At 44.4% G+C, this 27216-nt stretch overlaps 1 protein-coding gene across 3 annotated transcripts in view; it reads left to right on the top strand.

Annotated features, from left to right (window-relative positions):
• Positions 1-27216, top strand: part of Myo10A (Myosin 10A) — a 56196-nt gene that overhangs the window by 8041 nt on the left and 20939 nt on the right. Inside the window, exons 3-26 of one of the 3 annotated variants that reach the window (XM_046609777.2) lie at positions 5523-5633; positions 10897-10985; positions 11221-11284; positions 11380-11489; positions 11640-11924; positions 12004-12181; positions 12513-12791; positions 12871-13200; positions 13286-13573; positions 13647-13804; positions 13894-14615; positions 14687-15155; positions 15535-15737; positions 15822-16093; positions 16180-16359; positions 16534-16987; positions 17061-17818; positions 18887-19039; positions 20095-20576; positions 20649-20933; positions 21019-21230; positions 21308-21506; positions 21582-22596; positions 23222-23464. In XM_046609777.2, coding sequence (XP_046465733.1) covers positions 5523-5633; positions 10897-10985; positions 11221-11284; positions 11380-11489; positions 11640-11924; positions 12004-12181; positions 12513-12791; positions 12871-13200; positions 13286-13573; positions 13647-13804; positions 13894-14615; positions 14687-15155; positions 15535-15737; positions 15822-16093; positions 16180-16359; positions 16534-16987; positions 17061-17818; positions 18887-19039; positions 20095-20576; positions 20649-20933; positions 21019-21230; positions 21308-21506; positions 21582-22596; positions 23222-23464 — 7539 coding nt within the window. Of the gene's footprint in view, positions 1-5522; positions 5634-10896; positions 10986-11220; positions 11285-11379; positions 11490-11639; positions 11925-12003; positions 12182-12512; positions 12792-12870; positions 13201-13285; positions 13574-13646; positions 13805-13893; positions 14616-14686; positions 15156-15534; positions 15738-15821; positions 16094-16179; positions 16360-16530; positions 16988-17060; positions 17819-18886; positions 19040-20094; positions 20577-20648; positions 20934-21018; positions 21231-21307; positions 21507-21581; positions 22597-23221; positions 23465-27216 lie in introns of all 3 variants that reach the window. The other 2 variants (XM_046609774.2, XM_046609778.2) reach the window with 2 other exon arrangements.

Below are 27216 nucleotides of genomic sequence, written 5' to 3'. Positions count from 1 at the left end.
GCCTGGGAATTTGGCCGACGTTTCGCACGCTGTGACAATAGGCCTATTTATTCATACGCTGTTGAGAGATAATTGAGTATTTGACAAATGGGGGAAAATACGAAATCCTGATTACGTATTAATTGTAGGACGAAGGGGCTGTTCTTTATTTTGATAACTTGCACGACAGGAAGTTCCCACGTGACATTCATCAAACTTCAGACTTTATACTTCTGAAACTCCAAATTTATAATAACGTAATACGCACGTACGACAATCAACAAACTCACCACTCAAACATTATCAGCGAAATAGTTATTCGGTCTAATTTAAATTCGTGTTATTTTTTTCCACAACTTTTATATTGGTCCGCTGAAACTGAGTGCAGAAAAAAAAAAAAAAAAATACGATCACTGTAAGAGCCCGTCGCGAATCTCACACGGTATCACGTAATTCATATTACGTATCTCAGTCGGCTTGTGTGTGAACGAGTGCGCGCGGATTAATTGCGTAAGCAGCTGTCTGCTCGCGCTTAAACCGCTGCTCAATGGCTATATTATAATATCTTTACATAGCTTGGCTTCTAGCAATATCTATTTCGCGTACGATCCATATTATCCGTGTACAAAAATTAATTCCCAATACGTAACGCACAAATTCGGCGGCAATATTGTATAACGTTGTTGAATATCTCGTCGGAGAGTTGTTAAATAAATATGTACCGTTAATGCGGGTAGGTCGATGGTACCTGGACAACTCGTGTGGTCGTAACGAGTACTTGGTGTAGATACACGCTATGCTCAAGTACTCGCATGGTTTATAATTTATGAACACTGTTATGTTATGTACGTACCTACGAGTTGCGCGCACGGTCTGTTCCACCCCAAAGCACCACATTGGCGCGGCTTCCTCTTCTGTATGCAGGTTCCTGATATCGTTGAATTCTGTTCTTCAATAGGCATCGGGAGATGCGTTGAGGAATCGAAAGGAAGCGAGGAAAATTTATACTCATTGTCGGACTGCGCGAAAAGGTTTCGTTAAATCGGTGCGAGTGAGCGTAGGGGAAAAGCGTTACGCAGTTTGATTGGAGACCGAGATCGTCGTCCAGAAGAAGTAACTTGCTCAATTAATACAGGAATTAATTGAAGGTGGAAACACGCCATTGCATGTGCGCTGTGCGATACCTACGTGTAGTTTATGTACGCGAAGAAAGCAATTGTTGCGAGTCGAGGAACTCCTCCGCAGACTTCAGTTTTCCATCGAACATCCGAGCCTGCGGGTATCGCCGATCGGATTTTGTGCGAAATACAAGTAACGGAGTGCGTACTTGGCAGCTTCGTGATATGAGTAAAAGTAAAAATTTCTCGTTATTTGGAAAGGATAAACAATACGGAATAAATGATATTGCATTTGCGTGACGAGTCTCGTCGCACAATCGATTATTCGTGGTAATTAAACGCGAGGTGAAAACAGGTAGATGAATTTACGTTATACCATAAAAATTTATTTCCCTACCTTGTGACGTGAAGTGTGCTTTCAAGTGCTGCGCAATTATGGACGGTGATTAACCGTTTTCTCAAAAGCTCCAGCCATCTGTTCATCACCGCGCCGAGACGATGCGATTGCAAATTTGGATCCACTAGCAGGTGCTTCGAGAACGCATGGGCTTCATAACTGCTCGTGAGGTTGCTTCATACGCGTAAAAACTCGTCTGACTAGCCGAAGAGTGATTAAAAAACACAAGAAAAAAAAAAAAAAAACAGAAGCATAAGCAAGAGGTATAAAAAAAACTTGAAGCTGTGCTCTGCTTCTCTCGTGAGAATCGACGATTTGGTGAATTTCTAAAAGACTGCGGACGCGAGCTTCGACCTATTCAGGAGTGAAATCTACTAATGTTCAGTTCTCAATGACGCGTTGCAGCAATAATTCAGATCTTCGCATTAATTTCGAATACGGAAGGAATTAATTATTCACAATTGTGCGGAAGTAATCGAGCATTCCATGTCACTTGGAGCAAAACGCGATCTCTTCCATGTCATTTTTTTTCGTATTGTTTGATGTCGTAACAATTACATCTCAAAATTGAAAATCTATTTAACGAGACCTTTTTCTTGCCCTGATCGAAGAAATCGGCTGAGCGATTTGGTTTCTTTATTACAGCAATAAAAAAGAGAAAATATTAATACTCGAATCAGTTGTTTGTTTTTGTTTTTTGTTTCTCTTTTATACCGTTTGTGAGAATACACTTGTATAATAATTACATAGAATTCTTCTTCCTTGGTTTGCCTTGATGAAATGCAGCGATATCGAGTCGTTATAACCATTGCGAGAATTCTCGCTTGATTCTATCAACAAATTTTCCTAAATCGTATTATTTTACTCGGAGCCTATGCACGAAAAATATGCAAAAATACACAGCTATTTTTCTGTCCGACTGTTCGAAGCGATGCGAGATGCTTGGTTTAATAAAATTGTAAATTAAATCAAACACTTGTCGGTTTTCATTCGGGTCCCGTATGCAAACTGGCCACAATATCTCATTGTTGGTAAATTATAAGGCATGAATGACCGCACGTAACAACATTCAATTAAACTTGGCCTCGACTAGTTGTTACTCGGTACATAACATCTTCGCATTCCAAGAGGGAAAGACTCCACGTACACAGCGAACCTCGTCATGGATTATATTTAAATTGTTGGATAATTATTCGAAAGGCGCTTCCTTCGTAAACCGTTATACTCGGGACGTAAGACGTGAGACGCATTCACAGAATTTTCGACTCCGTGACCTATTCAGCTTCGCCCAGCTGACCCATTAACTTGGAGAACAACTAACCGATTCTTTGAAGATATATACTTACACTTATCGCGTTAAGTCACGTGTCTCACGCTCACCCGTCCGGTTGACACAAAATTCTTCGTCCTCGTTTCCGGCTGTTCGCGTTTTATTTTGTGAAATAATTGCGCGTGGACTGTGAAACAGCCGTTGAAACTCCGCGAGATTTGATCTAAGTCGAGAATGCGAGATGCTCGACTTCCGGCCCGAGTTTCGGAATGAATTCGATGGAAAAATGTTCGATTTGGAACGCGGCCGCGAGGCTCGAGGAGCGCCAAACAAAGTCGGCGAAATCGTATCGCGGAAATTATGCGACGGTCGAACGGTTCTCGAAGAGACACGCGTTGCATAATGTGCGTGCCCTAGACCCAGATTCAAATTCTGGCCCGAATCCTGCCAACGCGGATAAGGCGAAGGCGCCGAAAGAGAACCGTGGCCAATTGTTAATCACCTCTGGATCGTTGACTCATCGGTCGACATCGAGTTCCAGCGAATACGGAAGAACCGGAGCTCTGATTAGTGCTGCGAGGCCTAGAAAATCGGATGCAGATTCTCGCCGTCTCGTCAGGCCCACTAAATCTGGGCATCAAGGTGAACTGGTCAACTCTCTGCCGCTCGACGCGATCAAGCGAGTATCCCGAAGAGAAATACTCAGCAAGGCGAGAAACTCGCCGGTGAATTCGATCGGTAAAGATGACGGGATGAATGGTCCGTCAGAAACATCTTCAAGGATCGAAACGTCGGCTGATCCTCCGAGGAATGACTCGCGCAAAGTCCTCAGATTAATTCCAAGGCCTTCTACGCTTCCAAAAAGTGGAAACGAACCGGAAAAACCTGTCGCGATAAACGGCGGAGGCGCGATTTACGGTAAAATTCGTCGAAAATCGTCCTTGCCAAACGGGCCTTCGTCGCTGATTCAAGTAAACCGCACGCTATCCGGGACCACAGCGTCGCGCCGATCTGAAAGATCGGAGTCCGACTGTGGAACGATTTTTAAAAAGAAAGAACACGATGTTGCCGCAGTTGCCAGGCCAAAAGCCCGACAAAAAATATTCCACCATGATTCGCCTCGTGCGGCAAAATCCTACTCAGAGTACGGGACCACCGTCGAAGAGTTCAAGGTCACGAACCGATGCCGATCTTCGCTGCCGCGAAGGTCTTCGATGCCTCCTAACTCGCCTGGTCCGACTGATGAAGTACCTAGACGAGGGTCCGACGCCGATTTTTACCCGTCGATGAGGCCCCGTGATCCGCTAACCAAGACACCGATCTCCGGTGGACGACGCAGCAGCGCCCACGATCGGCCTTACGCAACGGTCTGCTTAGAAACGCAAGGCTCGATCAAGCATCGGGCGGGACCCGATCGTGGCGCGAGGTCATCGACCTTTCCAAAATCGGCCAACATCAAAAATCCTGGAGCAATAAATCGGGGGTTGGATAAGAGCGAGGAAAAATCGGATCGAAGTGGATCGGGACCGAAGAATTCCGGGAAGAGAAATTCGTTCTTCACTCTATTTTCAAAGACGGACTGTTCCTCGATCTCAAAACGATCGGCGCATTTGATAGTCGTCGACAAAATTTCAGAACCTTCGACTAACAACGAGGGGACAAAATCGATGTACACGAAGCACAGTCGCAAAACTTCGAGGACTCTGCAGCCCAGGAAAATTTCGTTGAAGAATTCGAACACTTTGCCTGCGTGCAACCGATCACGAAGCAAAGAAACGATGCCGATTTACGGACGAACAAACTTCCGCGCTGATGATTACAATTCACGATATTCTACCCAGCTGACAAATTTTACGCTGGGAAATTCGGTCGACTGCGAAAGTCCTCCGTTTGGACTCGGTAATCAATCAATTTTCGGAATGTGCACTGGCCGAAGAAGATCGGCTGTGAAAAAACAGCCTGTTTGCGGAGCGAAAACTGTTGACAAGCTTTTGACCGAGGATTGGAAAGTGAACACGGTTAGCAAAATTTAATTTCTACATTTCTTTCCCTCAGCGCTGAGACAATCCCTGCACCGTGTGCCTGCAGGAACTAGAGCGGTCGTTTTGTATACTTCAAGCTCTGATAAACGGGATAATTATCGGCGATAAAAATTGCTCGTGAAATATGTTTCTATCATTCGTCCCTACGCCGTGTGACACAAGTGCTGCGGTGTGACGAATCTCTTCGCGCTCATCCGCTCGGTATCTTCTCTATGACGAGGCAAATCGCTCGTGGAAATTCCATCTCCTTGTACCCTGCGGATGATTCCTCCATTCCGCCAGCAGTCGTAGATTTTATAGGAAATACTCGGAAGCTCGCACGCTCGGAGCATTAAATCACCAGTCTCATCTTCAATCTTCCTTGCTTTGAAGTATATCCTCAGCTCCACACGTATACTGGTATAAATCTGCATCTTAAATGGAGCCGGGCGTTTTAAATCATCGGTCAAAGAACCGGTGTACCGTTGACACTCTGTTTCTCGACGGCTGAATGAGATTCTAGATCGAATCAGAGGTATTGAGACGTCGCTTTCAACTCTCATTTTCAATCGCATATCTCTTATCTCTTATTTAACTCGCGTTTAACTTTCCTGCGCGCATGTGCCGAAGTCGAGAATCACGATAAACCAAGATTGGCGCACTGCGGGCGCCGCGAATCCCGCCATCAATCAACAGCAATCCTGATAAACGCTCAATAATTGTTTCGTTTGTTCCAGGGTGAACTCGTGTGGTTCGACCCGGGGGTCGGCCACGTTCTACCCGGTGAAGTTCTGGAGTATCACAGAGCTGCGCACGTGTTGTCGGTGCAGGCGGTCATCGCTGGAAAGGTAATTGCCACTGATCATGAAATTCGAATATTATCAGGGTTTCAGCTGGTGAAGGTTAACGATGTACGTGGAGGCCTGGAACGCCGAGCAGAAGCGTTGCAGCACGCGCTTAACGCATAAAAATGCTTAATGAGTCGCTCTGCATACACGCGCATCACGCGGTAGCACCTGACAAGGTGCGGCATCGAGCGAACTAACAATAAGGATTGTCGCCAATGCATGCCGGGTGCATAAGGGGTAGGGGTAAGAAACTAGAACTGTTGATTCATAGAAGAACCAGAATGTCAAATTTTCGTTGACCCGAAAATTTTATTCGTGGAATTCAAAAATGTGGAAAGTTGAAGTACAGAAAATTAAAAACATAGTAAATCAAAGTACAGGAAGACCAAATATGGAATAGTCGAAACACGGAACAGCAAAATCGAGAATCTGTATACGATTCTATATTATCGAGAGGAATTCCGACGATTCTACAGTTCGACCTTCTATGCTCTGACCTTTTTAATCTTCTATTTCTTCATACTTCGACTTTTAAAATGTTTAAAATCTATACATCAAGTTTGCGTTTTTTAAAAAATACGATATTGTGGCCCTTCGATTTTTTGATCTTTCTACATTTTTACCCTCACCCGGCTGCAGTTGGCGCAGATCGATTGTGGTCAGTGAACAGAAGAACACATCGAATAGTTAGAGAAAGAGAGAAAGAGGAGTCCTGGCGAAGGAACAGGATGCCTCGGACTCACCGCTTCGTCCAGCGGCGTCGCCGACGCGAGGACAGATCGTGTTTCTAGTATCTCACGAATATATCCTGCTGGCTTGAACTTGGGAACGGGATGATGATGATACTCTGCACCTCGAGAGGTTCTAGGCTCGACTCGACGCCCACTGAAATCGCTTCGCCCGAAGCGAATCTGCGCGCCATACATCCTCCTCTATCATAGACCTTGGTCACCCGGACCACGTTTTGCTCCCTTTGCCCGGTTTGCTCCTTCCTCGTGACTCACCGAGAAACACAAAGCGAACGCGAAGGGTACCGGGTCTCATGCCCGCAGGACTGGTTATCGCTGTAACTCGGCTTTGCCGATGTTATTATTAGGCAGTGACGCTATAGCCTTGTACGCTTTGTGCGCTCGTATACGCGTCGTCGTTTCGAGCAAATTGGTACGATCCGTGCTGAAAAATGAATGAACAAGTAAATAAAGCCAAGGCTTGAATTTATGGAAAGGCTGTTACGGCCTCTACCGTTCGTTCGGTAGTTGCGTGTACCAGGTTTCTGATGCGTTTCTTGCCTTCCAGCAAAACATCTTATCCAGCTTCGACACTGTAGCCCTCAGACTTGAGCTCGGTATTTCCGGTATAAAAAGATCATAGCTAAACCCAAGCCGGCCTGCACAGTCGGCGCATGTATAGGGTGTTCTTGTGACGTTGCGAGACGACCTTTCGATCAGCAGATTTACTCGGTATCAAGTCGTGACGTCTACTTTCTCGCACGGTATGCTTTGCAGTTGCAATTCACGATTCTGTGTCTCGTGCATGAATAACCGAAACGTAGATGTTCGAATCGATTTCCATCGTCAGATCTATGATCAGTGAAAAAGGAGATGTACGGCTTAATTGAATATTCCGCGGATCTGACAATTGGATTCGATCACTGTTATGTTTTGAAAGAGAAAAAAATTAACTTTATCGTCATTTCAGTAAAAAACTTCAATGCCGATAGTAATGTTCGATTAAGAACACCTGGTAGATCAAGAATCTAAACTGCTGCTTGGAAATATTCATTGAACCAGTATTACAACTCGTATCCGCGTTTCCTGGCAATCGTTTAAAGCCTATATTGATTCCAGGGTCTTTGAGAGGCTATCTTCGTGTAAACAAGATTAACGGTCAAAAATTATCTGCTAAATTGTATATGCCTATATGGCGAAGAAAAATTAATGACGTCATTACACAGTTACCAATTTTCAAAGCTATACCTAACGTATTTAAATCTTCTACGACTCCTCGGCCACTTCGATTAGAAGCTTGCAGGCAATGCGCGGTGCATCGGCAGGAGTCGTTGGAATAACGGTAATAGATAAATCTTCCGCGGTTACGTACGAATTCCTCAGACTTCATCTCGGATCCCACTGTTTAAGGTTTCTATTTTCATTTGAGGCATAGAAGTTAGTGTCACTTTAACCGACTCCTGAGGCATGGTTGGAAACGGATACGCGGACGTGATTAGGCGTACCTCTTGACATGCGAGTGATGTTGTATATTTGCATGGATGCACGCTTGGTTTTGCCGTGACTGTAGGAAGCTGGAATACGCTGGACCGAGCAGAGCCGATGCCGGAGGTCGAGGTGTATTGCACGCACGCACGGTACGGACCCGTGCTTGTGTGTGTACTTTCTCACTTAACGCCGAGGTGAAGAAGAACAAGAAGAAGAGGATACGGACACCGGTTGAAGCTGAGGCAAGTCCGACCGCAAGCGTTAAATATTTAAATGAGGGGGCAAGGCAAGGCAAGGCAAGGCAACGGGAACCAGCGGAATGAAGCCGGGGGGAGGAGGAAGGCGGTCTGAGTAGAAAGTTCAATTGAAGACGAGATTATTGGAATACCAGGCATATCCGACTCTGCGTACTTTGGATTGGCTTGAAGCGCCTCGTGCCTCGTGCAACTAAACTATTATAAGGATATCATGTTGTCTGATGTGTATCGTTACATATTACACCGCAATATAGTCGTGGTACTTACTCGAGTGCCGAGAAAGTGACCGAATGTATTACTCAATTGCGCATCAGCTCCGCTCGCATGGCCCGAGTAAAAGCACAAAAGTATTTATCCGTCTATGAAAGTCAGCTGTTATAAAATCAGTTATAATTAAAATCTCCACGAGCGTTGAAAGCGATTTCATACTGCACAGGTATCGCGTTGCTGTCCGTTAGATGGATAACTTGTATATTCGTACGCTTAATCACTTCCTCGTTATACGTATGTCATTTCTGAATTCGATTTAGGTACCTTTTTCCCGTATCCACGCGCTAATGATCAATTATCATCGAATTGAATTGAACTCAACGGAGAGTTTAATAAACTGGTTCGAAATTCGTCGCTTATATGACCTGAATAAGGTCCGCCTAATCTTCGACCACGTTGTCGAGAGTGAAAAAATTGACGCAAATGTGTCGTCACTTGGTACAATTCATGCAAACCATGCGATTTAGGAATTTGAGATAGTGCTTAAAGATCAACGGTAAAAAAGATAGCCGGTGGGCGAGGAGGATTGACAAACGTTGCCACGGAGTTCCAGCAACCACCTACCACGTTTAGATAAATAATTCACCGACAACAATGCATCACCTAGAATTCATAACCGAACACAATGAATTATCATACACTATTTCTGTATGATGCACTGTGTCAAACCTATGTGCACCGGGCGGTGTCCTATTATAGATGACACTGCACATTGACGTAGCGAGCGTTGCATAATACTGTTACAAATCGTAAATATAATAACACGGTATCGCAATACGGGATATATTATCCAGAGTTTGATTAAAAGGTTATGGCGATTTAAATCTTCCATTTTTCGTGCAGAAATAATTTCAAGGGATTTTTCGTACGAGAACCGACGGATTCGGGAAGTACAAAAGTTGCGTACACGAAAGGTGAAACCTTTGATACGCCAATGAGTGGGAATTGCAACTTAACGCGACACTCGACGAGCCGGTAGTTAAGAAGGTGACACAAGGGGCTGACTTAATGTCTCCAGATATTTTGTTACGTTTCCGTAAAATTTACGGCTGATTTCATACGTCGTCGAGGAGTCGCGTTTGCCTGTTGCCGGTGAGCGAATCTCGCATCATTGGAGATGAGTATCTATCAAAAGTCGAGGTCGGGAAAATGAGCCAAAAGAGCCGGGAGGAGGTAAAGTTGTGAATGTGCAACAAGGCTCGAGAAACGGTAAAGCGTAATTTTTCAAACTTGAATTGAATATCCGGCAATGGATTAACGCGGGAGACGACGCGACCTTATCTATGAAGATAAAACGTGATTTGTACTTCTATTGTTTACCAAGTGCTGTGCCTTGTCAAGCCCAAAAACGCCCATTCAGTATCTCCGCACACGGTTGTTCACTTCGTCATATAGCTGTTTCTCAAAACAGCTGGTTGCAACAATGGAGCATAATTTGAGGCGGGAAAACGAGCCGCCCATGATGCTAGACGAGAATAATTGGCCCACTGTTTCATGGGAGAGAAGAGAGCCAGGATACGAGCACGTGCTGAATTCAACAGCGTTTGCTCAATCGGCTGACGCAACGAAGGACCCTGAACACGCTGTGCTAACCAGCAAGTATCACGGATCGTACGAAACAATCGAGAGTGAAATCTACTCACAATCAGAGGATAACTCACCGCTGAAAGACGCCGTTGAAGGCAATCGCGATTCGAATTTGCTCGCGACAAAAGGTCAGCACAGTCTGCTCCTTGAACCCGACGCAGTCTATTCCGTTCCAAAGAATGTCTGTCCATCAGGAACATCTACCCTGAACTTGTCGACGATCTCTCAACGGCGCGTTCGCGTTCAAGGCCATGACTATACCGCGCCCTTCCAAACTCGGAAAGAAGTTGGAACAGGAAGGATTGAAGCGGTCGCGGAACATGCAGAAATAATCTATGACCCCAGACCAGGGACGATGTCGTATCTTTTTGAGACAACTTTTCTCCCCAAAAGTCCGATCGTCGATGATCAAGGATACGCAGTGCCCAGGTCTATTTTTGCCAAGGAGGAAAAGGTTTGCCGATGTGCTCCGAGGCAGGATTTTGTCGAGTGGCACTACAAGACTACCAAGTCTGTCCTGAAGAGACTCAAGAGTTCGGCGTCAAATTCTATCGTCAGTGACGAGTCATGGACCTTGAGCGAATTTGTGGACGGTGACGATGTCAGCTGTCATTCTTTCGAGGAGTACCTCATACTCGACGACGATAGTGATTCCAGTAGCTACACTCGCAGGCAGGGAATTTACAGAACAAAGACTAAGCCGCAGAGATCGAGTAACGTTAATTTCAGGTCGAAAGCCAAGATGATGCCGAGGACCTTGACTGATATTTGCATCAAAGTGATGATGAGAAATGTAATAAGATATTTGATAGGGATCATTATGCCAGAGTATTGTGATGTTTTATTCATCGTTTCACATTGAGGATGAGAGAAAATCGAGTCAGATTATGATTTATTACAATTCCTGATTTCTCGTTTATTTTCTGTTTCCAGCCTCAAGTTTTCACCCTGACCAATTTGAACGGGGTGAGACCGCGGCAAGACCTTGGCCAGAATGGAGTCGAAGATATGATTCAACTATCGTAAGTTTGTAAATATTTACGATTTGACAAAGTCAAGAGCAGTCAGGCGGGCCAATACTGGTTTAGATAAAAAAAATTAATTGCCGTCCCACGCTTGCAATCGATATACCGACTGACGATCTAACCTTGTGATCACGCGAATCAACTCATTATGCTAATCGTTTTTATTTGCCCGCCTTGAAATCGTGACCTAGATTACGACTAGTGTCTCGTTGTTAATTTTCGTACATTACAGAGACTTGAACGAAGCATCGTTACTATGGAACTTGAAAATCCGTTACGACAAGGAGCTGATTTATGTGAGTGCATCCACTTATTTGAATGACTGAATAATTTACGAAATTTATTTCGAATCAAGAGAATATTCTTATCTTTATTCTACTGTTTCTCACAGACCTACACAGGCAGCATCCTAGTTGCGGTGAACCCCTACAAAATGTTCGACATTTACGGCCTTGACCAAGTCAAATTGTACGAAGGACGAATCCTGGGAACTTTGGCTCCGTGAGTCTATTTTCATTATACGAATATTCAGCATGAATTTATTGGATGAGAGTGCTGAAGGCCTACGAAGGAAGGAGATAAGCTTATACCAGAAATGGTCAAAGTGAAAGCTGCCTTCGGTATATTGATTTAAACGAAGCTTTTTTGCAGACATCTATTCGCCATCGGTTCTTCAGCGTACAGTCAAGTCTCGGCGGCGAACAACGCGAGCGCAAATCAAGTTGTCGTCATATCCGGTGAGTCTGGATCAGGAAAAACAGAATCAACGAAATTAGTGATGCAGTATTTGGCCGCGGTGAACAGAGCACCGAGCAATCTCGTGACAGAACAAATTCTGGAGGCCGCACCATTGCTGGAAAGTTTTGGTAACGCGAAAACTCCAAGAAACGACAACAGCAGTCGATTTGGAAAATATCTGGAGGTTCATTTCAGAGAGTGAGTGCGAGCAATCCGTTTCCCAGAGATCGTTGGCAATTTCCTGCTGAGAAATATAAGTGTTCCTTTTCTGTATTAGCGGTGTGATAGTCGGCGGCAGAGTGACCCAGTATCTCTTAGAAAAGAGCAGAATAGTAACGCAGGCGTCGGAGGAGAGAAATTACCACGTGTTTTATGAGCTCCTGGCAGGTCTGGATCAACAACTGCGTGACAAGTACGGTCTGCTCACGCCTGATAAATACTTCTACCTGAACCAGGTGAGTCCACAACACTTTATTATATCCATATTCACGTTGCCGTATACCTGTGCGTGTGTTTTCATTAATATTTATAAGCTACGCAATAAGATGCCCATTCAATTCTTCACTGCGGAGGTGACAATTTGTGTGTGAATCTATTTATATGCGACACTATTATCGGAGACACAAACGAATGTATAGGTGTGGACAACGTTTTTTATTCGGTGAATTTGTTGCCGAAAAATTATCAGCAGAGAGAAAAAAAAAAAATCTTTTTTTTCGAAATTATTTCCACGGTCATCCTGTCTCTCCGGAGTTAGGTATTTTTTTCAAATAAACAAATCTCCAGGGAGGTAGCTGTGAAATCGATGGAAAGAATGATACGCAGGACTTCAAGGCCCTGCTATCGGCCATGCAAGTATTGGGTTTCACGTCTGAGGAACAAGATACTATATTCCGGATTCTTGGTAGCGTTTTGCACTTGGGTAACGTTTACTTTCACCGGAAGCAACTGAGACATGGACAGGAGGGTGTCGAGGTTGGATCCGACGCTGAAATTCGCTGGGCCGCACACCTGCTCCAGGTCAACGCGGACGGTATCATCAGGGCGCTAACCACTAAGACGACCGTAAGATTGGAGAGAAATTTCAATTGGGCATTGAGAAGGTTGCGGCAGAATTCAGAAAAAATGTTCTTTACGATTACAGGAAGCCAGAAACGAGAGAGTCGTGACTGCCCTAAACATCGACCAGGCTTTGGACGCCCGTGACGCGTTTGCGAAAGCACTGTACAGTTCCCTCTTTGCGTGGCTCGTTGCTCGAGTAAATCACATCGTTTATAAGGGAACAAAGCAGACCTCGGCGATATCAATTCTGGACATATTCGGTTTTGAGAATTTCACAGAGAACAGCTTCGAACAGCTATGCATCAACTACGCGAATGAAAATTTACACTTCTATTTCAACAAGCACATATTTAAGCTTGAACAGCAGGAGTACGCGAAGGAAAAAATCGACTGGACGATGATTAACTATACTGTAAGTTGGGAACGAAAATACTTGGGAGTTTAAGGTGTATCGCGACTTTCAAATTCACGTTAACACGATTTTAACAACCTTCTAGGACAACCTCCCAGTGATAAATCTGATCGCCAAGAAACCAGTGGGGATACTTCACCTCCTGGACGATGAAAGCAACTTCCCAAAGGCGAGTGATTTGTCCTTTTTGGAAAAGTGCCACTACAATCATGCCCTCAGTGAGCTTTACTCCAGGCCGAGAATGAACTCGGCGGAATTCGCCATCAAACATTACGCAGGTCAGGTTTGGTATAATGTCGAGGGTTTCCTTGACAAAAATAGAGACACTCTGAGACCTGACGTCGTCGAGCTGCTCATCAGCAGTAAAATACTCGTGAGTTGATAATTGTTTGTAAAATCATAACGGAATCTTAGCCCCCTTTGTCAACTTCCTTATTCACTTCAAGATGGTCAGCAAGATGTTCCAACACGTGAGAACGACTCACGAAGCAAACAAAACCATGAACAAGCCAAACGGCAGATTCGTCACGATGAAGCCACGAACGCCGACAGTTTCGGCCAGATTCCACGACAGCTTGCAGCAGCTTTTAGACCTGATGTCACAGTAAGTGAAAAAAAATCACAAGTGAAGGATCAGTTAGACAATCGACGAAACGATACTGGATGAACGAAACTATTTTTATCGCGTTTCAGGTGCAATCCATGGTTCGTACGCTGTATAAAACCGAACACAGAAAAGGCGCCGATGAAGTTCGACATGCCCTGCGTACTGGAACAGCTACGTTACACGGGGATGCTGGAAACGATTCGCATTCGTAAAACCGGCTATCCAGTGCGCCTTTTGTTCAGTCACTTCGTAGACCGCTACCGATACTTGGTGCACACAAATCTACCACGCGGTGCGCCGAACAAGGAACTGTGCAGAATGATCCTCGACAAGGCTGCTCCACAGGAGTCACATACTCAGTATCAGCTGGGACTGACCAGAGTTTTCTTGAGAGAGTCACTGGAGAGAACTCTCGAGTACAACAGAGCGCTGATCCTTGAAAGAGCTGCCATCACTGTCCAGCGGTATACCAGAGGCTTCCTCGCTCGCAGGAGATTCTTGAACATTTCTCGAAGCACCGTTCTCCTCCAGGCGGTTTATCGTGGGTACCGCGAACGAAAAAACTACAAAGCTCTTAAGAAGGGTGTAATAATGGCGCAAAAGCTGCACAGGGGCAGAAGAGAGAGAGCCAAGTTCAGGGTCCTCAAGGCCGAGATGCAGAAGAGGGCTGAGATCGAGAAGGCCAGCAGGGAAAGGGCCAAGGCCAAACAACAGCGCGAGGAACAGGAAAGAGCCTCCAGAGCTGTGGCTGGTGTTAATCATCTGGAGATTCCAGCAGAGCTTGCTTTCATCTACAGCAAACTAGACGGTGAATTTTGTAGCGCGATTTCAGATTCGCATTCAGTCCCAGTATTTGCTCATTTCTTTTCGGTTTTGCAGACTGGCACCCGACACACACGGAACGGAATTTGCTCAAGGTAGTTGGTCCCGTGGTGCCGCAGCCTTACAGCTATCGTCTTCCGGCTGACATTGACCAGCATCAGTTCTCCAAGTTCACGAATATCTACTTTAAGAGTCATATTTTTGGAATGAAACGGGAGCCGATCAAGACGCCGTTCTTAGCGAAGGCGCGGGACCAAGACTACACTGACTCCCTGATGATTTTCAAAATGCTTTTGCGATTCATGAACGAGAACAACCTCAGTGGAAAGCGTGAGCAAGCTCTGGGAGACTACATTGTCAACAAGGGGATAGTCAACGAGAAACTGAGAGACGAGATTCTCTGTCAATTGGCTAATCAGACCTGGAAAAATGAGAATGATGCTAACAAGGAGAGGGGCTGGCTCTTGCTGTCGAATTGTTTATCAGCCTTCCAACCGAGTCCGACACTCTTCAAATACCTTCTCAAGTAAGCGTATGATATATTTCTCAACACTACGTTCCGAGGATGAAAGTAAAATCTTGTAAATGCGAGAACGAACAGTTTTTTCATCTCGCTTTAAGAAATTTTGCGATGTCAGTATTCTTGGAATGAGGTTAAAAAATGAATCTTCTTTTGACTGTGGAGTGTCTCGACGTTTGCGCATCCATCAATCTCTCTTCACCTCTTTTGTTACGGTATTTGTAAAGTGGGAGCGAACACATCCGACACAGACATGCTTTCTAAACGACGAAACAGAGTTACAAAAAAGCAATTAAAATAGATTAACATAAAATTCAAAGCTTCTTCTCTGCTCACTTCTCCATTACGCAAGTGCATGTTATTCACGCATGAGATTACTTTTCAGGTACGTTTCGGACCACGCTTATGACGGCTACAAGGCCTACTGTCAGCGAAAACTTCTTCAGGGTGAAAGAACCGTGCTCAGAATGACGAACAACAATCAATCAGCGACCTATCAAGTCGCCAGAAATTATCCACCCTGTGTTCTGGAGTGGCGAGCAAACAGAAACCGAGTGAACATGGCGCTAAGCGTTGGCTTTTACGATGGTGGGTTGGGCGAAGTGATCATATTCGCAGTAAATGTGGTAATCAGCTTTGTGACAAGACTTATCATGGATTTTAAATTCTCAGGTGAAACTACTACTTGTGCCGTCGACTCTTGGACGTCGTGTGAAGAGCTGGCTAACCTCGCAGTCCAGAATCATGGTGTTGATAACACAGGCTGGACCATTACTTTGTGGAATCAGTTAGACGGGCCTGACGCTATAGTCACTGAAACCAGTGGATTTGACTACGTTTTGGATTTGATTTCGGAAATGGAACTCACTCCCGCTTTCCCTTCGGCTAAGAATATCTTCATGGAACAGAGGAAGAACAGCTTCCCAGCTATCAAGAAGCGAGAGGTGAATTTTTGTGTATCCTTTGTTGCCTCTGTTTGCAGTTCAACATTCATCAGTTACGGTTTTTCATTTGATTGATTCATTTTCAGCATGCTCAAGTGATGAGGGAATTAGAACAGGAGCTCGAACCGCCTGTGCTGAAAACGTTCCAGCCCCTGGAGAGAAAACCAATTCCGAAAGTCATTGAAAAGCCAGTCGTAGAAACGGAAATTCAATCTCCGAGACGGCCAGCTGTCCCACCTCCGCAACCACCAGTTTCCAAAGCTCCTGTAAGAAATAATTGACATTCATTATCAAGCTACAAAGTATTTTTCAGTCATTTTGCTCTGTAAGCAATCGATTTCACAACTAAAAGACAAGTTCCTGAGCATGATGAATCACTTGTACAGTTTTTTAACATTTTCTATTAACCTTTTTCTTCAAATCTTGAAAAATTTTAGCAGACGAGAAAGCAGTCTCACGAAGGAATACTAGAGACTTCTGAATCGGGTCTCTCCCGAAAATCAGCCTTGAATGACCGTTACTTTGAGAAGGACAAGCAGCGGAGTAGAAGTTTGGACAATTTACTGCAACCGGACGCCGTGACGCCACCAAGCAAGCTTGCGAACCTGGGACTGTCGTCGTCTAAGTTGAACGAGCGATACCACAGCCTGGAAAGAATCGGGGAAACATCGGCGGTGACGAACGTTGAGTATATGAGCAGGGCTGAGATCATGCAGGAGAGGAAATACAGCCGCATCAGCCGAACAACAGAGCCCAATATCCTGGAAGAGGAAGACCTGACCATCGATTTCGAATACCCAGACATTCAGTCGGTTAGCCAAACCGGAAGATCCGAGGACGACAAGAGTAGCTACATCAGGTCACAGACGAGATTCATCAAGTCGCAGTACCCAGGTAAGATACTGAGACCATTGCAATATGACGCAACTCGATTCGATGACAAAAGCCTCCGTTTCTCTATTTTCAGGGAAACGCGCTTTTCCTGGAAGCCAATCGAGCAGAGCCTATATCGAGAAGAGCGAATACGGGGGAGTGAAGTCGTCCGCAATGTCCGACACCAGCGAGGCACCTTCCCTGGCTTCCCACGTAAGGAGAGTGCGGGTTCCAAGTCAAGCATCTGACGTAGATCAGTTTCTGGATGAACTGTTCATGCCGGTGCTTGACGGTAATTTGGACGAGCTCTCGGACGCTAGAAGTCTGGCCGCGAGTATCAAGGGCTTAGCGAACAGAGGAGGACCGCCGAAGACTATAGGAGATTTCGTGAGCTGGGTGACTAAAGAGAGTTTCGTAGGTAGTGAAATCGTCTCGGTTATCCCAGAGGAAATTGCATCGAGGATAAAGGGGGGCGGGAATATGGACATTCCAAATCAGAACGCTGCATTCAACTTCAATCCGATGTCTCCGGCGGGGATGATGTCACCTCCAATGATGATGCCGATGTTCAGCCCGACTCAGCCTGTTCAGAATCAGCAAAACCCCGGAATGAACTCTGGCTTCATGCCCATTCCCATTTACAACATGCAAGGCCTCAGCCTGCCCGCTCAGTACCCGAACTCTCCGCCCAACCAGAACAACGACATTGCTGCATACCAGCAGAATTTGCAAAGGGCTTTTTTGCAGAGCGCTATGGCGCAGAATATTCAAATTCAGCAGCAACTCTTGGCCCAGAATCAAGCGCTCCAACAGCTCTTGGTACAGAGCCCGCAGAACGCAGCTCAGCAGCCGGTAAGTCAGAAAAAAACGAGACTTCAGAGATTTCATACGATACTTTTGTACAAAGTCTTTATGCATATAATACGATATTTTTTACACACACTTTTCTATGAGTTTTGATTTTTGTTTTACACGGTTGACACACCATGGATTTGGAAATAGCTTGAATGCATCACTTGTAAAATACCTAAATCGTTCTACACGCTGATACAATTTTTGAACTGTAAATAACACGATTTTTCAACGAGTGGTTGGATCCCATCCAACTTCTGTATTAGCTTATATTTTATTTTAACTGCACGACGTCAGGTGAAGTCATAACTCAGGGTGGTAACCCAGATCATCAGTATCGATTACTGATCGTCATCATAATGACGACAATCTTTCGATCAATTCAGAATACTTTACGCTGTAACCAATATTCCTCATAGCCGTGAAATGAATGATTAGCTTACTCATCTTTGAACGACTGATGTCAGTCTTAAATTACGTCAGTATTTTAGAAATACTCGTTTTACACGTGTAAAAAGATCTGCACGAAATTATTTAATTCTGCCAATGCACAATTAGCTTTCAAAGCTATGACGAGTATAATGGAAAACATGATTTACGAACCTAATGCCAATAACACAAAGTCTTGCTAATGCGTAACTAATAGCGCCAAAATATAATTAAGTGTAATGGTGTAAATTATTCTGACATTAAATACCGAACAACTTTTAATTCTGCGCACGATGATAGATGATGAAAGTAAACGGACTATAAGAGAATACGTGCTAGTAACCGGTTGAAGCCTGGTGAGTGATGAATCATCGGGTGTCAGCCAGATCTAATTTATGCGATGAAAATAACTTGGTATTTATACCTATATGCACTATTTTATAATCATAGCAAAGTCTGTTACTAATTTACTGACTTATATTTCACTTGCTGAAAAACTTGATCTTCGTCGCACGTGACGAAATAATAACTGGATTGAAAAAAGGCGTGTCCTTTTTTTTTAATTTTTAACCATCTACACTTGTGGTTGAGATTTCTTTGGGTCTGAAATCGGGGAATGGTATCGGTGTGTGTTTCCAGGACATGCCTTCTCCTCCGACGTACTCTGCGGGCCCTTTGGGCATGTCTCTAGCCCCCCCAGCCCCAAACAATCAAAACGAAATGATTCAAATGAATGAAACGAACAAAATGAACGAACTGGGCCCCAATGACTCTATCGGACGCTATTCCAAGGTATCTATTCGTTCAACTATAGATGCCTAGCATAAATTATACTCATCAGTCTGCACTAGGGTACAAATGAGGCAAGCAAACCAGAGCGGCATGGCGTCCTCTTCGTTGCTCATCAACTCACCTGTTACAAACTTCTTAATTCATTAAGGATACTCCGTTTCGCGCCTCAGTTCCCCGGTGGTTTTGGATAATCTCGATTCAACCCAGTCTTGAGACACACCGTCTTCTAGCCTAGCTATGGCTAATTTACCAATTTACATGCGTTGAGCAACTCCGAAACTCGTTAGAGCAGCGGATACCTTCGATTATTACAAGAGTCTCCACGTTCTCTGTCTCATATCCACGATTATAGTCGCTCGAGATAATTCCACTGCCAGTTATTATCTCCCTAGCCATTGCTCTCCGACCAACTATCCAAATAATTACTTTTGAAAGAGACGCGAGTTGCAGTATTACGCCCACTTGAAACCACCGTGGAATTGATGATTGTGAAAAATGTGATGAATAATAAGCTGCCCGCAAGTAACTTGCGTGTCCTTAGCAAACACGAACCAGTTTGTAGCTGGCTTTAAACGCAGGACAATGATAATCAGACATCTATTCCTCATGTATATTCTCTTTCTTGCACTGTGTTATTAACGCACGGAACTTGCTCTATTAATATAATAACCCTGGCATAGTCCAGCAAATCGTTGTTTCACAGACTACCAGGCTGCCGGCCTCAATCGATGGGTCAAACACTTAGTCATCGCCGATGTAAATAATTGTTAAAAGTATTTGAAATCCAATGAAAATCTGTTAAAGATTTTGCGATCAGCAGAGTGATCGACCTTTAACTTTGAGCCGGTTTACTCGTAGTCTGGATTCTTAATAACGATTCACATCTGCACAAGAAACTGTCCACTGTACCTTGCACGCAACTTAAAATCTGTTATGTTCACGTGTAAATTTATACCCACACAGACATTTGTAAAGTTGTGATTCGCACTGACCCTTCTTCAAGTATTTCCCCAAATATGAACTTTGCGATTAACCCAATACTCGCAACCTGCCAGGTCTCCTTCCGCGAGCCAAACGACGGCGAGCTTTGGTCGACAGAAAAGCGTACAATGCCTGCGCAGTCGACGCCGGTAGTTCGGCAGGAAACGGTGGTTGTCAAGGCGCAGGTTCACCGGTCTCAGAGCCCTCCTCGAAAGGGAAGCGGAAGCCAAGAGACCCGTAAGGTCAGCAACGATTACGGGGTGCGGAAGATCAGCGTCGAACGGAAGTCGAACGAGAGGAAAGTATCCTCGTCTTCCGAGCTGCGGCGGACCAACGTAAACAAAGGAAACATTCAGACCAATTTCACCAACGTTCTGAGTGAGCTTAAGAACCGGAAGAGCAGCGTCGAGAGCAACATTTCCAGTTCGAGCAACAGCAAGGGCGTTCCTCCACCCCCGCCGATGCCGCCACCGCTGGAACTCAATGACCCATCGGAATCCAGGCCGTTCCTCGATCCATATGGAAGAGCGAAGACTGTCAGGATTGGAAAGTGGAGGTGAATATCTGCGGGCTTCATTCTGATCGGTATTCTTCAACTTCTTCTTCTTGACTGTGTAATTTTTTTCAGGTGGCCCCCACCGAGTGACGCTACTGAGGCTCAGATTCAAGACAGCTTCATAGAGTTCAAAATGCGGCAACAACATCAACAGAGGAAAATCACACCTCAGTACCAGGAGTACCAGGTCGAGGGCGAGAACTCTGCCGAGGGTGGTGTCGAATGGGAAGAATTCGAGATTGAAAACGTCAACGGAAGTGAGGAGCGCAGTTCCAACAATCGGAACGCAACTACGAGCCCATCTAGGCACGAAGATGGACACAAGGACGACGGGGAGAGAAAGAAGAAGAAGTCCAAGTCAGTATTCGTTTGTGTTTCAACAAGTATAACTATTTCAGCAGATGACTAGAAGCAGACGTCATGTCTATTTTTTTCTCTACAGATCTGGATTCGAAATCGGAGCTCAACGCCCGTCTCCTGGTAGCATTGGCAAGCTCAAACTCAGTTCGGAGATGAGACAGCGGCTAGAAAAGGTGACGGCAAACCATAGCGTCAGGTCAACCAAGACGACTGAGAAGCCAGCGTTACCCAGAGAGGATGGCAAGGTCAAGAGACTGGAAGACAACAGGAAACTACTGCTGGAACAGCAGCTGGGTAATAAATCTTGTTCCCCATGAACAATGAACATCACTCGACATTCCTGAATTTTTACGAATTATGAACTACCACAGGTGGAAGGTGGGACGACTACGCGTCAACGACTGGAGACGACGCCCAGAGCGTAACGTCGAAGGGAACGACGGACATGATGACGCAGGCCCAAGTGGTCCGCAGTCAGATTGAGCGAATGGAGAGGCCGGCGCCACCCCCGCCTCCGGTTACACCCCCGCAGCCACCCAGTCCTCGAGGTGGCAGCATGTACAGTCACAGGTGAATATCTTTGGCACGAGTGGAACATCAGGTGATGCGTTGCCCACATGACGATGCTGTTATCGCTGATTTCAGTCAATCCGGAGTGCCTCAGCCCAGATCACCACCGGCTCCAGTGGAGCCAAAGAGTCGCGAGGTCTTCCGGGGTTCTCCGGAGTCGGACATGTTCGACCACTCGCCAAAGAACCAACGGGACATGTTCAGCCAGAGTCGAGACCTGTTCGCGTCGCAGCAGCACCTCAGGGAGTCGCAAGAGTACAGAACGCAGTACGAAAACGGTAAAAGCTTCTACGGCAAGGACAGCACGGACATGGCCAGCTCGACGCGGGACAACCGGAGCGCCGATTTCGACTCGAGGAAGGACGTAACCTCCGACTTATTCGACGCGGTGTCGTCGAAAACCCCTTACGGCAGGGATGCGTACTCCTCGGGTAGGGATATATTTGACACAACAAACGCGAAGAGGGACTCATTCGGGATGATGAGAGACGTCTCGCCAAAGTCTAGGGACAGCTTCGGAATGCCGTCCTCGAGGGACTTTGGAGTGGTCCCTAACACTCGGGATTCATTCGCCGCCCAGCGTCAGGGATTCAAAAGGCTAGATCGCGAGGCCGAGCGGAGATCCAGCGTTGCCTCGACTCATCACACCGATAAGATGGAGAGGATCGAGATCGAGGAGTGGCCAGAGTTCCTGAAGCCCGTTCTGCCGCCGGTTGAGAAGCCGGAGATCGAGAAAGCCCAGGAGGTCGTTGACACCAAGCTGTACCCTCAAGCATCCACTGCCCATTTCACCTACAACCGCGTTACATGGACCCTCAGAGTCAAGAAGGAGGTCTTTGCTCCTAATGAGAATTTGACCAGTCCTTTAGCTCTTCATCTCGTCTTTTGTCAGGTTGCGTACGATGTACTCGCCACCTCCAGCATCAGGATAAACAAGGAGGATAGGCAGAACATGCTCAAAATGCTTGACAATTACGGAATCAATTTGGAAAACCTTCAGAGCACTCAGCACAAGATCACGATAAAAAAGAACGTCGTCGACATGGCCAAGCAGTGGCCGATCTATTTCGCGAGGATCTTTCCAGTTTCGGTAAGTCTTTAATCTTGAACTTTTATAAGCTTACTAGCTTTTGCTTATCAAACGTGTTTATTAAATTCAACGGACTTATTTTCATCATTCTCCTTCGGAAATCAATGCTCTCCAGAATATACAGAATTTACCACTTCGTCAATGAATTCCATCAGAAATTGTACGAACAAACACCTGTTTCCTCCATGTCCTATTCAAAAGAATATCTACTGGGTTTGACGAAGCCATCATAGTTTTTTCATTGAACAATCTCATCACCTTCAATTCGAGACGCATTAAAGTCGTCAATGTGAGGTAACGCAACTGAATTGTTCATCCCACGTCTCGTTTCCCACCATGTAAAATGCGGGGGAAAATCCGTACTTGCGTAATCCGACGTAGGTAGACGAGGTACCTCGCGTGTTGGACAAAGCATCGTAATTACACTATTTTATGTAATGTAGTGGTTATATATATATATATATGTATATATTTATTATACGTATATGTCCGAAGGTGGACACGATAAAAACTTGTTGCGCAAGAGCGAGTGCAGCGTTGAATGCTGGATTGTTGAAATGGCCCGAAGAAAATGAAATGGAAAAAAGAAACTCTCGTTAAACATCTCACGTTCGTCTTCTTCCAGATCGGACCACAGCATCCGGAAGCCCAGCACGTTGCCGTGTCGCATCATGGCGTTCGGCTGATAAAGAGAACGACGAGTGGTGACCTGGTCATTCTTGAGACTCTGCTCCTCGAGGATATCGTCGGCGTCGGACCGACCAGATCCGGGGTCTGCAGTCTGCAGCTCTCTTCCGGCGTGAGGCTTCCTCTGCACACCAACAGAGCTCCGCAGCTCGGAGAGATGATCAGCAAGTACATCCGATCGGTAAGTCGGCCATCAATGATAATTTGCAGCGTTACGCGAGGCGATGGAGTAGAAAAAAAACTGTTCTGAAGCAAAAAATGTGGTGCAGTTACTCGAAACTTGGGACCAAGGCCATTATATGGTGCGGATTATCTTTTCTTAAGATTCGAGTCCCGTCAAAAGTGGTACAAACTGAACGACCAATACGTGATGCTTTTTCTTCTTTTTGTTTGATCACTTCAAAGAGGCTTCGGACACACGAGTTCGTTGTACATGTAACCTGAAAAATTCGTGAGACCTATTGAAGCACTCGCTTATGATCCGATCCTTGCTTTAGCACATGTGCTTCAGGCAATATTACGTCATGCAAAGTTCAAAAGTTGTAAAACGTTACCTAATTCAAAGTAATAACATGCGAGATCGAGGGACTAATTTGCTCTCCAGACGTGAAAAGTACATGACCGTTTCGAGAGATCTCTTTAATTGAATTAATTGCGCACGGTTCATTCAAACGTACGTGAACTTTCGTTTTTATTTTTTTCTTTATTTTTCGACAAACGTATTCTGTTCTTCGTCTCTTTTGTCAGAAATTGAATGTACTAAAAATTGAAATAATTGCTGTTCTCTGTGATAAATTTATTCCCTAGTAGACTCTCTGCAATTATGTAACACTTATGGGTAACCGAATCTGTATTAGTTTCTGAATTGAGTGTCGAATATTATTTCTTTCGTAATAATAGATCTCATTCGTACATTCAACTCTTTCACTCACAAAGGCATTATTCATTTCAAAACGCTTTGAACGAATCGAACAAACCACACACGTGAACATAACATACACGATATGATTATATGTAAGTTATACCAACTGGGTTGAGTTGCGACACTCGGAATAACTCAAGACACCGTACTTATCCCATATCCAACTGCGTCGCTGTGCACACCGGCATTTCGAGATTCCAATTCAAATTTCATACAGCAGCTACCAGTGCACCTTGTAAGTACAAACGAGCGCTGCTCTTCGTCGAGCTCTGACACTTTGCGCAATTCACGCTTACAGTACTGTATTTTACTATCCTACGTACGCTTCATGGCGAAATAATTGTCAACCGACTGCACCTATATAAAATATTAGAAATCCGCCTGAACAATGTTGTTAAATCACTAATTAGAAGTGTGCAGATGTGAATATTCGTTTCTCTAAAAATGTTGCACAGCTCGAATAACGCTTTTTGTATATTTCCTATAAAAATGAGGCCACGATGCTGTTTCGTCGGGTGGATATCAGCGCGTTACATTTTTACTAGATAACGGGTTGTGAGGAAGTAGGAAATAATCTTAATGAAAATTTCTTGCATATTCGCAGAATCTACTGACAAAGTCGGCAATTGATGTGCAATATTTGACTTCGGTTAAAATTCTTCGTTAAAATTCTTCCAATTTTTTTCCCTCTAATACTTTTCCTTCAGAAATATAGATTTGAGAAATTCAGAGGATAAATTACTTTGAAGTAGCGGCTTTAGTTCCAAAACTATCTACCAAGAAGTATAATTTTCCTCGCGAATCCCTCAATTAGTAACGACGACATGGAATCGGCTCGGAGCGATCACCGGTCTGGAATTCAATTCATGTATGCGAGCGGCCTTCCGGCTCAGAAATCGCCGATTGACAGTTCGTGAAGCTGATATCGGATCGAGATATAAAAAACGCACCCACACGCCGGTCGGCGGTACGTGAAGCGTGTGTAAATACGCGGTATGGCCGCGTATATTATGCCAATCCGATTGGCATCTAAGGCGCGTCTCCGGACGGCGTGTGGATAGAAGCGTGGAGCCAAGCCTGCAGGCTGGAAAGGCAGCCCATACCCGGTTAATGAAAAGTTATCTGGCCGTAAGGTCAAGCTGGAATTCCTCACCCGGGGTGCAGATACACGCGCTGGACGCGTGTATGTTTCCGAGGTTTGGCTCGGTACGAGTTTCCTGCGTGATCAGCGAGCGTTGCGAGAGGAAATGCGCAGTCTGACCCCAACCATCGTGAACAGCTGCCTCGAGAACCCGATGTGCCGCCTGTCCATAACTAGAAATCTAATCTCTCCTATCACGTGACAGTCTCGAGCTGACTCCCGGTTTCTCCGACGGACGTGGTGGCAAAAAAAAAACAAAAAAGAAGAAGAAGAAGAAGAAGAAGACGAAGTAAAGCAAAAAAGTTTTTCTCTCAAATCAAGATCGGGGAAAACGAACAGACTCTGTAGCTCTTTCAGCGGGAGGAGACTCATGCAGCCGATTCCCAACTTCGATATCGAATTGCGTTATTTTACCTTCGTGTGAACATCGCGAGGCTGGTTGCACGCACCAGATGCCACGGGGAACGAACCCTTTCGCTATACGGGGGCGTATAATGACTCGTATCTAATCCAAATGAGCTCCTTCAACTAAAGTTTCATTAACGAAGTCTAATTACCGATTAAAATTTAACCGCGTGGTTAATTGGCGAGGATTTTTTTGCAGATCAGCATTAATTTTCTTGATCGTGGGACGCGAGCGTGATTATTCAAGTGGTCCTGATCCTTCGGTTCATGGACCGCAGGATAAAATCTTGTCCACTGCAGAATTGGGCAGCAGAAATTACTTTCGTCATTTCATTACCCGTAAATTACAATTACTGTGAATGATTGTAATATTTAGTAACTAATTACAATTGCGGGAAATAATTGTAATTTTTTTGTTGTCAATTAAAATTACTTGAAAAAATTGTAATTTTTTTGCTACTAATTACAATTACTTGGAACAATTGTAATTTTTCTGTTATCCATTACAATTAATGGAAATGATTATGTTTTTTTTTCAAATTTCAATTGTTTTTCATAATTTATTTAAACAAATTACCTTTGGAAACGTAATGTCGAATTCTCAACATAATTTCAAATTCCGAAAACATCGGGAACTTCATGGAGCTTACATATTCACATTGACTGGTCAAGCAAATTATTTAAACAAATTAATTTTTCAAAGTAATGTGAAATCCTTGATCAGCTACCCAAAAAACTTTGGTAACCATAGCCCATTCACATATTGACTGTAAAAGACTCGTTCCGATCACACCATTTGAATACTCCAAAAACGGAGTAAATTTATTTGTCTATTTGTTATTATTTCACAGGAATAACGTTAGAGAAAAAAATTCAATTGGACCACATCGTGTGGTTTACAATTACTCAAAAGAATTTTAATAATGTCTGATTTAATTACAATCACTGAGGATAATTGAAATGATTTCTGATTAAATTCCAATCACTGAAAGTAATTTTGATAAACTTTGATTAAATTCAAATTACTCAATGTAATTTTAATGAAATCCAATTCAATTACAATTACTGGAAATAATTTCGATGGACTCTGAGTCAAATACAATTATCAAAAGTAATTTCACTGAACTCCGATTCAATTATTATTACTGAAAATAATTTTAATGAAATTCAATGTCATTAAAAATTATCCTTAGTGATTTGTAATTGTTAATTTTTTATTAAAATTTTGCCCAACACTGGTCCACTGTCGTCTCGAACATTTGTCTGAAAATATTCAAGGTTCTGAATCCTGAATACATGTTTTAATAAACCCGAGATCCGACTATTTGGAAAATCGAAGAGAGAGGATCGAATGTCAATGACAGGATCATAAAAATCTTATTAAAACTGTGAAGGTCAAAGTGTTTTGGTGACGCGTGTATAAATAGCTTTGCGTAATAAAATTCCTCAAAGATTAGAAAGGCGA

Source organism: Neodiprion pinetum, chromosome 2 (assembly GCF_021155775.2).
Source record: "Neodiprion pinetum isolate iyNeoPine1 chromosome 2, iyNeoPine1.2, whole genome shotgun sequence".
NCBI classification, from domain to species: Eukaryota; Metazoa; Arthropoda; class Insecta; order Hymenoptera; family Diprionidae; genus Neodiprion; species Neodiprion pinetum.
This window is presented reverse-complemented; position numbering and strand designations above follow the sequence as displayed.